This window comes from Cryptomeria japonica, chromosome 10, assembly GCF_030272615.1.
Source record: "Cryptomeria japonica chromosome 10, Sugi_1.0, whole genome shotgun sequence".
NCBI classification, from domain to species: Eukaryota; Viridiplantae; Streptophyta; class Pinopsida; order Cupressales; family Cupressaceae; genus Cryptomeria; species Cryptomeria japonica.
Window position 1 is genome coordinate 135,115,613 of NC_081414.1, and position 12,316 is coordinate 135,127,928.

Genomic DNA, 12,316 nt, shown 5'->3' on the forward strand with positions numbered 1-12,316 from the left:
GTGATATGCTGTTAGAGCTCTGTAATGAATTAGTGGTCAATTAAAATGAGTTACAAAACATAAACAATTATACAAATACATCGATAAACCCGACAAATTAAGTATGTGGGTTAAAAAGGAGAAAACTTATCTTGCTTGTAATCCAGACAGATAGTCAAAATAAAAAGTTGTAGATTGTCCTTTTTGCACTATCAAAGATAAGAAGATAGTTGGTTGAAGAATTTGTCCATGAAGAAGCTGAAAAATTGGTGTGACTATCTATTCTGTTGTGAGGTTTTATAACTGAAAATTTGTAACTATTTTGTTTTATTGAAATAAGTAAAATAATTATGAATTCCAAGAGCCCAGAAGATCATGAGCAGTAGATAGTGCTGCCATCTCAAAGATCTTTCAAACTTACAATTAAAAATGAACAATAATCTTACACAAACCTTGTTGTTGCATAACAATAATCTAATAAGTGGTGCATTAAGAATAAATTACAACTAGCATATGATTTGCAAGCACAGGGTGATATCAAATACTCCTCTGCCAATAAACTAGCTTCACCCAACATAAAAATTGGAGCTGATTCCAAGCAAATTCTGCAGATTGGATCAAATTGCTCACCCCCTATCATTTTCTCTGGATATAGTTGCACCTGAAATAGATTGCTAACCTTATAATACATGGATAATTTTAAAATTTAAAGGTTAATGTAAATAAAATTTTAATTTTCTCCAAATACATTCACCATCAGCTGTTGCAAAACTCTTTGTAGGATTGATGCATGTGCCTGTGATTCAAACTGTTGCACCATGAACACAACAAAACTAATTGGTAATAGAGCTAGAAGAGGGACATGGGAGTCAGGAGCACTGTGTCATTAAATAAATTGACAAATTTTTAGATAAACTATTTAGAAAGGGTTGTTGCAAAAACTGGTGGCACCAATATATAGAGACAACACCCAAAATTCCTCTTTGGATTTCCAACAGATTCTTTGTCCTTACAAATTATATAAAAACCTTTCTATAAAGCACATTAAAAATACTACAATATTTCATATTAATAAACCTTTGAGACATATCTCTTAAATAAACTAGAAAACCCAAATATAAACCAGATCTCCAAATTCCTTCCATATAACAGAAGTCCTTCAAATGATTAAACTATTATGATTTTTTTTTGACATGTCAAAGGACAAATGACAAGCGTTGGTTATTCAGTGCAATGCCAATACTTATTAGCAACAAGAAGCGGAAGCACCAACATAAAGCCAACAAAAAAGGAAATATTCCCATACCTCTTTTCTCTTTCTCTCTGAGCGTAGTCTTGTTGCAAAGAAGTGTCTGCAGTGATGGTCAAATAGAGAGGCAACAGAAAGTAATGAAGGCAAAAGAAATAGAGAGGAACATTTTGGATTTGACAATGGCTAATTAATACACTGAACAACTGCACAAAATTTGATGTGCATGCATTAAGCAAGAGAGGATGTTTCTAGACATTTACAGTAGCATTCATACTTTAAAATTAAATGTGGGAAGTGCATATACAGTAAAACGTACAATTAAAATAGTTCTATGTATTTAATAGATATCCAACTGTCAAAAAAGTATATTAATATGCATTGAAAATACATCCTAACAAACAATATTTTATTTAGATTTTTTTGATCTTATTGAATGAGATAAGATTTTGGTACATATCATCTATCATAATCAGAATTTATTGACACTTTGGATCACTTTGGATGGTTCTAAAAAATATTGAATAAATAATTGAAGAAAATAGATTTTTTGCAATGACTGTTTCCAGAATACACCAATAAAAAAGCAGATAAATAATATTATTTGAATTCTAAAAAATATACAAAAATTAAAACTATAGAAATATGAATAAATTTTAAAAAATAGTTTCAAATGATTGGCTGCCTTCAAAAAAAGAATGCACCAAATGGATGCATTAGTAACCCTGCCTACCGACAGGAACTAATAAATTCCATTAATTCAAATTGATTCATCTTTACATTACACTTCTAGTTTTTATTATTTTTCAACACTCCAAATCAATTACCAAAACTATATCTCACTATTGATGTAACCATTACACCTCATTAAAGTAAACCTAAAAATTTATTTTTCCATTACGAAAAAAACACCTCCAAAACCCCTCTTTTATGCCATTGGGTTAAATTACACACATATGTACCGAAATTAATTGACTATAAAATGTGCACTTAAAGATTATTTGTAAGCAAATGATTTTTTTTTCGATCTTGTACTTTTTGTTCCTTTCGACTAATCTAAAGCCCAAATGTAACGTAACCCTACGATGTTGATGTGTGTAGAAGAGAATTACAGGTCTCAGACCAAAAAATGAAAACTCAAATTGTAAGTAAATTAGCATCGCATAATTAACCTGGTCTGATAAGGGCAATGACCGAATGCTATGCACCAAAATTCCCATTCAGTCATTGGATCATCTCCATTCACCAAAACCTATTTCCATTTTCTTTTCAGTAATAGAATTTGCTGGGCATTCTTTTAGAAATGTATATTGATGGCCCCGAGCTCTTTAACTATATTGAGTACATTAATCAGTATCACTCATGATGCCAGGTACGAGTCCCGCTTTAATGCTCTGCTCTTAGTACTTGTTTTTAAATTCACTTAGAAAAAATGGTGGCCCGAAATTTGATTTTGATTATAAACTTTATAGTAATAGATGATGATGCAGAGGAATTTTTATGTCTTCTAAACCAAATATCAGAGTTTATTGATAATTAATGTTTGCTGTACTTTGCTGATGAATATATTATTAGAGGTGTGGATTTGAAGTACTGAAATGGTAGGTGCCATTGAGATACCTTATTAGTTTTAATATAGAATCAGTGTTCCACGGGGTTGTGCTGTTTTGTTAAAATGGTCTGCACTCCGGGAGTGACACAAATTTCAAAGTCCCACACCACAATAAGGTGGACTGTAACAGAAAGGATATCTTACATAGTATTGAAACATATGGGTAAGTGAGGTTGTGGACTGCTGAAAAATATCGGTCAGTGAGGTTGTGGATTATTGAAAATCGGTATTCATAAGTACGTGACACACGTTCAACTCCACATTGCGGTCGCATACCATCATAATGTTGAAACCGAAGTTAAAGAAATTACGCGGAGGAAATGTCACAGAGGTTGCTGAAAGTACAGATTAAGTGAGTCAGGGGAGTATCGAAAATGGATGCATAGGCTTAACTCCACATTTTTTAAGATAGTCCACGCTCTCAACTTCACATCATATTCATGTGGAAACCTAGGTCAAGAAAACCATTGGAAGCCAAGCTCCTTTTGTGAATGGCGTCTTTTGAGCTCTTAGAATATTAAGCTGCATTATTAGATCCATTGGGGAACATCACCAATATTTGGACTAGCGTCCAAAGTTGGAAAGCTGTAAAAATGTCTGCCTCGAGTCTGAAATACCATAAACAAATTATGGAAAATCAAGGATAATTTTGATTTCCCTTTGTTTGCCAGCTCTTTTTTTCTGAAATTTGATAGAAAAGGTATATGTTTGTAGAGATGTACAATTACTGGTGGTTCTTACCCTAGTGCCAAGAATTTGATTGTCCAATGGCATCTACTTGCCATTGTTTCCATGATATCTGTAAGGATTCTGGCTAAGATTTTATTTTTCCAGTAGTACTTTGGCTGGTCATATTTCTTCTTCTGAAACTTTTATTGCCATTTTTTCGCCCCTTTATTGTTATTTGTAATGTCCCCTTTTGGGATTATCCTAGATTTTGCCCTAGAATCACAAGTTCAATTAAACAAGAGCTGTAATATGGTTAGAATTTTAACTTTACCATAAAAATGTCTTTAGCAAGATGAAACCTTGGAATATGTCCTGCAATCATGTTAGGTAACTTAAAATTCTTTCAATATTTCAATTTGTGTTAAGGTAACATATAAATGCATATACATTATTAATTATATCAATCTATTTGAATTTATCATTTAAGAAGACAAGAATCAATAGTTCCATTCCCGTAATCCACCATGATAAGGGTTGGAGAGGAAGCATGTTAGTGTTGAGACATGGACCAGCTAGGACTCGAACCTTGGACCTTCCATACGCTGTTGGAGTGCTCTACCACCGAGCTACTGGCCCCTCTTGGACCAGTCCATTGTCGGTCTGGGTGTGGCTTATTTCCAACACCAACACCCCCCCTTAAGCCACACCTCTCGTGTGCTTGGGGCTCCTAGCCTGGACCTGGCTCTGATACCATGTTGAGACATGGACCAGCTAGGACTCGAACCTAGGACCTTCCATACGCTGTTGGAGTGCTCTACCACTTATCTACTGGCCCCTCTTGGACCAGTCCATCGTTGGTCCGGGTGTGGCTTATTTCCAACACCAACAGTTAGGGTGCCCTAACTTCACTACATCTAAGCCCAAGAGTGCAGAGTACCCCTACTCGACCTCCTGGTCCCAAGTGGCAAGGAACTCTTGTCCATCTAGCATGAGGTGGGCTACTTAGAAGGGGAAGACACACCTGCTCCCCTAATCATTACTCCTCAGTAAGACACTATAACTTCACCACAACTAAGCCCAAGAGTGCGGAGTATCCATGTAATGTCCCGTTCAAAGGACCAAGGCAAAACCTGATGGAACAACTTTTTCATTTAAACACAACAACCCAAACAGCAAAAACCCAACATAACATGTTGCACTTACACTACAAGGTGCACACAAGTATTAGAATAATATCTTTAATAACTTATTTAATGGTCAATATTGTGTTATATTGTAAATATTAGTAGTTTCTAATTTTACCTCTCTTATCGTTTGTTTCTTAATAGAACATCGATCCTTTTAAACTATAAATGATCGTTTGATCATTCAACTAATTCATTCAATTTTTACCAATTGCTTGTGTAATATGGTATCAAAGTAGGATTAAATTTTTTGGAAAAACTTTATTTTTCTAAAATTTTTCGTTGAAATTTTTTAGTGAATTCTTTTCCAATTTTTTTTTTTTTAAAGTGTTCGTGATTTTTTCACAAACATTTTTTCTTGTGGTGTTGGTAAAATTTGTGTGGGTATTTTTTTCACACATTGTTTGGTGTTTTTTCCCACTTGTGCCACCTGCAACTAAAAATCGTGTCTATATTTCAGCTCCCCGAGCCCACGTGATTTGAGCTTTGTCTGTGCGTTTCACAGTGGAGAGTGCCGCTCATTTTTTCGTGGGTTTGAGGGCTGCAACGACTGTGTTTTCTGTGTGTTGGATGAAAGGGTTTTCGGCCAATGCTTGTTGAGTGCTCTGTATTTTTTTTCGGTGGCGACCTCTATCTCTTTCTTCCCGTGTTCAATCAATGCGTTTTTCCCTTTGTGCATTTCGCGACGGGTCTCTTTAGCAATTTGACTTCTGTCTTTTGTTGTAAGTTTTTGGCGCTCGTAGTGTGTATTACTGCCTACGATCTTGGGATTTTCCTCACAGCGAAGGTTATTTGCCTTCGCCCTCAGGATTTTTTGAATCCACGTGATAGTCTTTTTTTTTTTGCACCTCCTATGTGTGTGTTTTTTGCCTGCGCCTGACGACCAGGGTTTCATGCATTCGGACCTTTGTTTTTGCCGCCTAGGGTTTGTACCGAACACTTAGTCTTTGTCCTGCGGCTAGGGTTTTTTTGAAAAATCATTCTTAAAAAACTATTTTTTGGGTTTTTCAAAAATCCTTCTGGGTCTTTGTTTGAATTTTCTGGGTCATTGGAAATCCGTACATTGAGATTCGTGCCTGAAAATTCTCAATTTTGCCTCAAAATCAGTGCTAGCTTTCTGCTTTCGTTTTATTCATTAACGCACCGCGTTTACGCGATTTCATGCATTGATTATCTCCTGCATCAATATTCGTGCCATCATTCGGTCAACTAGCTTTGACCTCAGTTTTCAGTTATGGTGTCTCTGACGAATATTCTGCTCGAGGGGAGTCAAAAATTCAATGGCAGAAATTATAATACCTCAAAGCAGTGGATGCTCACAATTTTTTAGTATCATGTCATTGATCAGTTAGTCCTTGGAAAGGTTCCCCGTCCCACTGCAGCCAGTCCTGATCAAACAAAGTTTGGTGAACAAAATCGTGAAGCTGTCTTGCACATCAAGCTCTCAATGACCGACAATCAACTTTCTCAGATGCCTTCTGACAAAACAATTGTCAAGATATGGGAGCATCTCAAGACGCTACATGAGATGTCTGATAAGAGCAGAGCTTTCTTTCTGAAAAATATGCTATTCTCTATAGTCATGGATGAGCGCAAATCCCTTCAGGAGCATCTCAATTGGATCAAGGACATCCATGACTAGTTAGAAGCTATTGGGCAGAATATGGAGGAGGACATGGTCATCATCACTTGAAATGTTTGCCAAAGTCCTACGAGCATTTTGTCGAAACACTCAACATCACCTCAACCAACGTTGATTTGAAGTTCGCTGATCTCTGCACTAAACTTCTGTAGCAGGATCGGTGGAAGCAACAGTTCTAGCTCATCTTCTATAGAACAAGCATTCACAGCCAAATCCTTTCACAAGGATAAAGGCAAATCTCAGTCTCCTCAGCAAAAACCCTCTGCTCCGTCATCAGAAGGCTCGAAGAAGAAAAGTGTTCAGTGCAATTACTGCCATAAGTTTGGTCATATGAAACTTGAGTGCCATAAACGCTTGGCTGCATAGGTTTAGCAAAGTGGTTCACAACCTAAAGCAAATGTAGCGCAGTAGAGTGAGTTTGCCTTTTACGCCTTCATGGCTAAAAGACCTGTAGACCATGTAAAATCTTCTGCCTGGTATATTGATTTAGGTGCCTCACGCCACTTCACTCATCGCTGGGATTGGTTCATTGATTTTCAACCTTCCTTAGATTCAGTTATCTTTGGAGGAGGGGAAGAGTACACTGTTGTCGGAAAGGGCAATGTGCAGATTCAGTCTGGAGGGAGGAAATTGATTTTACTCAATGTGTACTATGTTCCAGGAATGGAACTCAACCTTCTCTCAGTCAGTCAAATTCTGAGACATTCTCCTCAGCTTGACGTGGACTTCAATTCACATTGTTGAGACATGGACCAGCTAGGACCCGAACCTAGGACCTTCCATACGCTGCTGGAGTGCTCTACCACTGAGCTACTGGACCCTCTTGGACCAGTCCATCATCAGTCCGGGTGTGGCTTATTTCCAACACCAACACCCCCCCTTAAGCCACACCTCTCGTGTGCTTGGGGCTCCTAGCCTGGACCTGGCTCTGATACCATGTTGAGACATGGACCAGCTAGGACCCGAACCTAGGACCTTCCATACGCTGCTGGAGTGCTCTACCATTGAGCTACTGGACCCTCTTGGACCAGTCCATCATCAGTCCGGGTGTGGCTTATTTCCAACACCAACACACATCAGTGCAGTATCATTGATCAGGAGACTCAGTCTACTGTTGCCATGGGTCTTGAGGATCGTGGTCTATTTAGACTAGTTGATTTTGGTGATTCTCAGGAGCTTGCCTGTAATGTCCCCTTCTGGGATTTCCCTTAATTTAATCTTGAGACAACCATTCAGACTTTAAGTGAGAACTGTAATATAAAATTTACCCAAAGTGAAGACATTTCATTATGATATTTAATTTAAATTTTTAAGAATAATTCCGAAGAATAGGACTTATCTTTATAGCTTTCCTGATTTATATACTTGAGAGTAGTTCTTCTATATCATAAACCTCTGCTCTACTAAAAGAGATCCAAATCAATAACAAAGGTGTTACTGCCTGTAACTTAATAACAGTTCTGATTTGATCTGCTGCTCTTATTGAGTGCTTTCCTATGAAATAAGAACCTCCCTCTCCCCTCCTTTCTCAATGGAATGAGTTCCATCTTCTTTAAATATCCTTGACATGAAATGGTTGCAACTTATGGTGAACATTCATAACCTTTGTCAGCGATTACACTTCCTTAATATCACACCTCTTCATAGCAAATTGATTTAACTTAATCTACACATGTATGTTTGACCATCTTAAGATAATCGCTTTCAATAATTGTCTTCTTCTCTCTTCGCATTGCTTTATGATTTAAGATTAATATAATCCATTTTGACTGCTAATTTCCTATTAACCAATGCATTGTAATCCATCATTATTAAATCGCATTTTTCTTTATGATTAATGTAATCGCTCGTCTTAAATCGATATTCTTTGCTTTCATCAGTGATGCTCAGTGTTAGTCTTAATGGCATAAGAAATGATTGATGGTATCACTTGTCTTGTTAGTTTAGTTGATATTTCGATCCCCTTGCTTAAGTAAACATCATTACCATCCAACTCATTGTCTGCTCCTTAACTCGATATTACTTAATATGTCTGTAACATTTGTTTGCAGTATTAATGCCAAATATAAAAATCTGCTATCAATGTGAGGAGGTCTTTAGCGGCTACTTTCTTATTTAGTTTCTCTGCTATCATTCATAAAGCGATAATTCATGACATACGATCCCTGAAAATTATTATTGCTTTATTCACGTCCTTAGCAATGATTATTCATTGTCTTGTCTTTTCAATCATTGCTAATGAAGTCAATAATGGTATCATAGGATATGGACTCGCCCAGTATTGAAGCTCGTATCTTATTGAATTTCTTGTTCATTTATCGATTGTTTGATTAGTAGTCGTTTCTATAATAATCTTCTTTAGAGAAGATGACCATCTCCAACAGCTGGCAAAGACTCCCGACAAAATAACCTATTCAAATGTCATGCACAAATCCCCGATATTGGCTTGAAACTTCTACTTGCATCCATACCCTTAAAACGGAATATTCACACAATAATGGAAGATCCATTTACCGCAAAGTCCAATACTTGACTCTTAATATCACGGTGCTTGTAAACGAAGAGTCGTAGTAGAGGAGATCAAATCGTTTATATTAATATTTCACTTTTCGCTAGGTAATTCGATGTCTTACTTAATAGACCCCAACATTGACACATATAATCGTATTTATTCTTTAAAATATAGTGAAGAGGTGTTAGTTACCTTTAACCGATGTTATGATCCTGGTCATCTTGGCCATTCGCCTCCCATATCGTTATACATGTCTTGCAATGACGTACAGGGACCTCTAATCCATCCCCTATGAACTTTGGGAGTTTTTGCCTCTCCTAGGTATTCTAGTTGTGCAACATTGTCCTTGCTTGGAAGGTACCGTGTGTGTTCGACCAGATTGGATCATCTTGCTCTCTGCGTTCCTGTGTCTCTCTTGCACTCTCAACCACACGCGAGCTCTCTGCGTGTCCACCTTTTGCGTCTTTTGCACCTTGATCACCTTCGTTTATATACTCTCTCCTCGGAGTCTTCGGCTCAAACCCCCCTATTCTTGGTTGCTCGACAAGTGACAAATTCCCAATTCGGTACAGGTTGGTTTCAAATATTTCGGCAACCTCGGTCTTGAGGTTCCGTGCCTCTTCTTCGTCATGTTCGGAGTGTATAGACAGGCTGTTCTTGGATTTGGTTCCAGAGTCGTCACTTGAAGTAGGGTGTATGGCCTAGTCGGCAAGATCTTTCTCCACTACGTCTGGAAGTGTAGGTTCCTCACTACCTCTATCAACTTGTTCGACGTACACAGTCTCTACCTCTCTTGACTGTGGCTTCTACTCACACTCCTACTCCTACTTCTTGTTGGACTCTCCGAGCCTTTGACGATTCCTCTTAACCGCCATCTCCTTCCACTTTGTTCTCTTAGGTGGAGAGATCTTTGTACTGATGTTTCTATCTCTTCCTGGGCGTTTCTGGTACGTTTGTCCTTGTTTGGGCATAGGGGCATTAATTGTCGAGGGTATGGGGTCTGCTCGTATCCTACTACTCTTGCTCCCTATGGGTCCTCTCTTCGTATCTTTGCAGTATTTGTTGCCAATGTTGTTCACGGTTGCTTTCCTCTCATCGGTCTTGTAGTTCAATCAGATTCCGTGCCAACAACCTTGGAAGTCTTCCGAGAAGATCAAAGACCACAATGTTCATTGTGAGTTTGCCACGCATCGTCCCTTTAGGGACTGCTCGCTCCTGAGCTTCCCTCTGTACGTATTGAGTGACGGAAACCTCCCACAGATCTACCAAGTCTTCTGTCAATCGATCCTCGCGCACTTCCTCCCGTGTTGCTTCTTCTTGGGTGTCACTTTTGATTACAAGTAATTGCTGTTCGAATGGTCGGCCCATTATGTGTGCCTATCGCCTGCCACCATATTGATCTTTCAGTTCATATCGGCATCGGTGCCAAAATGTTTACTCCCTACGGGATAGGTACTTCAACTATTGGAAGTAAACAAAACAGTAACAGGAACATAAACAACACATATAGAATCCACAATAGTATATGGCAGAATGATAGATCCTTTATTGCAATATGTAATGAGTACCACAGTAACATCCCCGTTCCTGATACAATGCCAAACATATATACCACTCGGCAGTGGGTTAAGAGTGCCAATCGCCGGCAACTACCAACTACCCCTACGGGAACTAAAACCCATTACATTGCCATTTATTAATTAAAACATAATAAGTATTATTCAGCTAACTATGGCATATTTACCGTTTACAGACTTCATCTCTTACCACCTTTGTAGGGCTGTCTTTGATTGCTGCAACAAACCTCTAGTAGCCCCCCTCATTTTCTTCTATTTTCACATCTTATCCTTCTTGTGCTGATCTCTTCTACTTCATTATTTTTTTCCATTTACAATTATTTCTACGCTTTTATTGCTTCCTTCTGTATCCTCTTAAGATAAGAAACGGTCTTATGCCTCTTCCATAACTTGTGTACATTTTGCTTGATCCCTAAGATCTTCATGCTTTTTCTTACGTTGTTTACCTTTTCTGTTGAACTTCATTCTGTGGTTTCACTTCTTTGATCTTCACTTCTGCCATTGTTGCTTCACAGCCACTATGAGCCAATTCACCAACTTTGCCTTCTGTATCTTTTTGCCTGTTTTTACTGTTTTTACAATTTGAACTTCATCATGTTTTGGCTTCTTTGAGCCCTCTTGAGCTGCCTAACCAACTTTTTAAAACATCACTCATTCGTTTTGAGAAGAATTTCTTTTTGCCTTTTCTTCCATTTATTCCTCTTGTTCTTCCCAAGAAAATCTCGTGTGCCACTTCTCTACTATTTTGCCTTGCACCACGGCCTACCCTAGTGCATTCTTTGTCAGTTGCATCTTCATCTTCTATCTTAATGGAAATCTAATCTTCTTGTTGTTTCCAAAATTCTTCCCCAATAACGCTACTATCATTGAAAATGTTATCATAAAGGGAAGTTCTTCCTTTACCATTTGTCTCATGTTTTATGCAAATCCCTTCATTTCATGCAGCAACTCCTCTTGTAGTATTACGGTACCCAGTCATTCTCTGAGGCTTTAGCAATTGATGTAGACATTACTCCCATTGTCTTTCCAACAATCAACAATTCCTTTTCCATGATCACCATCACTCTAGGCTCTCCTTCATATTCTTCGTTTGGATTCTTTAAAGGATTCATGGCAAACCTCTTCCCATCGTGTATGGCCTCTCTATGAAACTACCAAGGTCTCCCAAGTAGAGCATGGCAAGAATCCATTGGCATGATGTCATGCACCACTTCATCCATGCATGAGCTGATACAAAGTTTCACAAAACATTGCTCCTTGACCATTTGATGGCTTTTTTTTAGTCAAGACACCTTGGATTGGGGTGAACCATCCTATTCAACCTCAATTTTTCTACCATCCTCACAGACACAAGGTTGTTGGTGCTGCTGCTCTCAATGATTACCTTGCAACTTTTACCTCTTGACTTCCACACCGTGTGTAATAACTTCTGCTTTATGCTGGTTCCTTAGTCTCTTGAGGCAGCTTCAACAATATTCTCCTCATCGTGAATGCCTCTCCACACTCCTTTCCAAAAGAGAGAAAAGATGCAAATAAACATAAACAAGTGATGGAAGGGGAACACAAGACCCCCCATGGATGAGATCCATCACAAGTATACAATCAATTATCCCTCCATAGGAAGGAAAGAGAGAGAATATGTGACCCCCCCACAATGTATAATCTCTTGCAGAAATGGTGAATGCTTGAACACAAAACATGATCCAATTTCTACAAATAACATTTCTCCCTTTGGGAAGAAGATCAACCAAATACAAATGCAGAAATGCTTCCCATTCCAAATAGGAATTGGTAGGAAGTAGAATCCGGATGTATGATGACTGTGTCTCTGAAAAATTGCTCATGTTTTGCTAAGTCCTTGGTAGATGATGATGTCACAATCAAATCAGGTA

The 12,316-nt window shown here is 38.1% G+C and overlaps 1 protein-coding gene across 1 annotated transcript in view; it reads left to right on the top strand.

Annotated features, from left to right (window-relative positions):
• The first annotated feature begins 2,239 nt into the window (after positions 1-2,239).
• Positions 2,240-12,316, top strand: part of LOC131030905 (pentatricopeptide repeat-containing protein At3g06920) — a 34,972-nt gene continuing 24,895 nt past the window's right edge. The window contains exon 1 of the mRNA XM_057961861.2: positions 2,240-2,600. Within this exon, the coding sequence (XP_057817844.1) occupies positions 2,591-2,600 (10 nt within the window). The 5' untranslated portion in view covers positions 2,240-2,590. The remainder of the gene's footprint in view (positions 2,601-12,316) is intronic.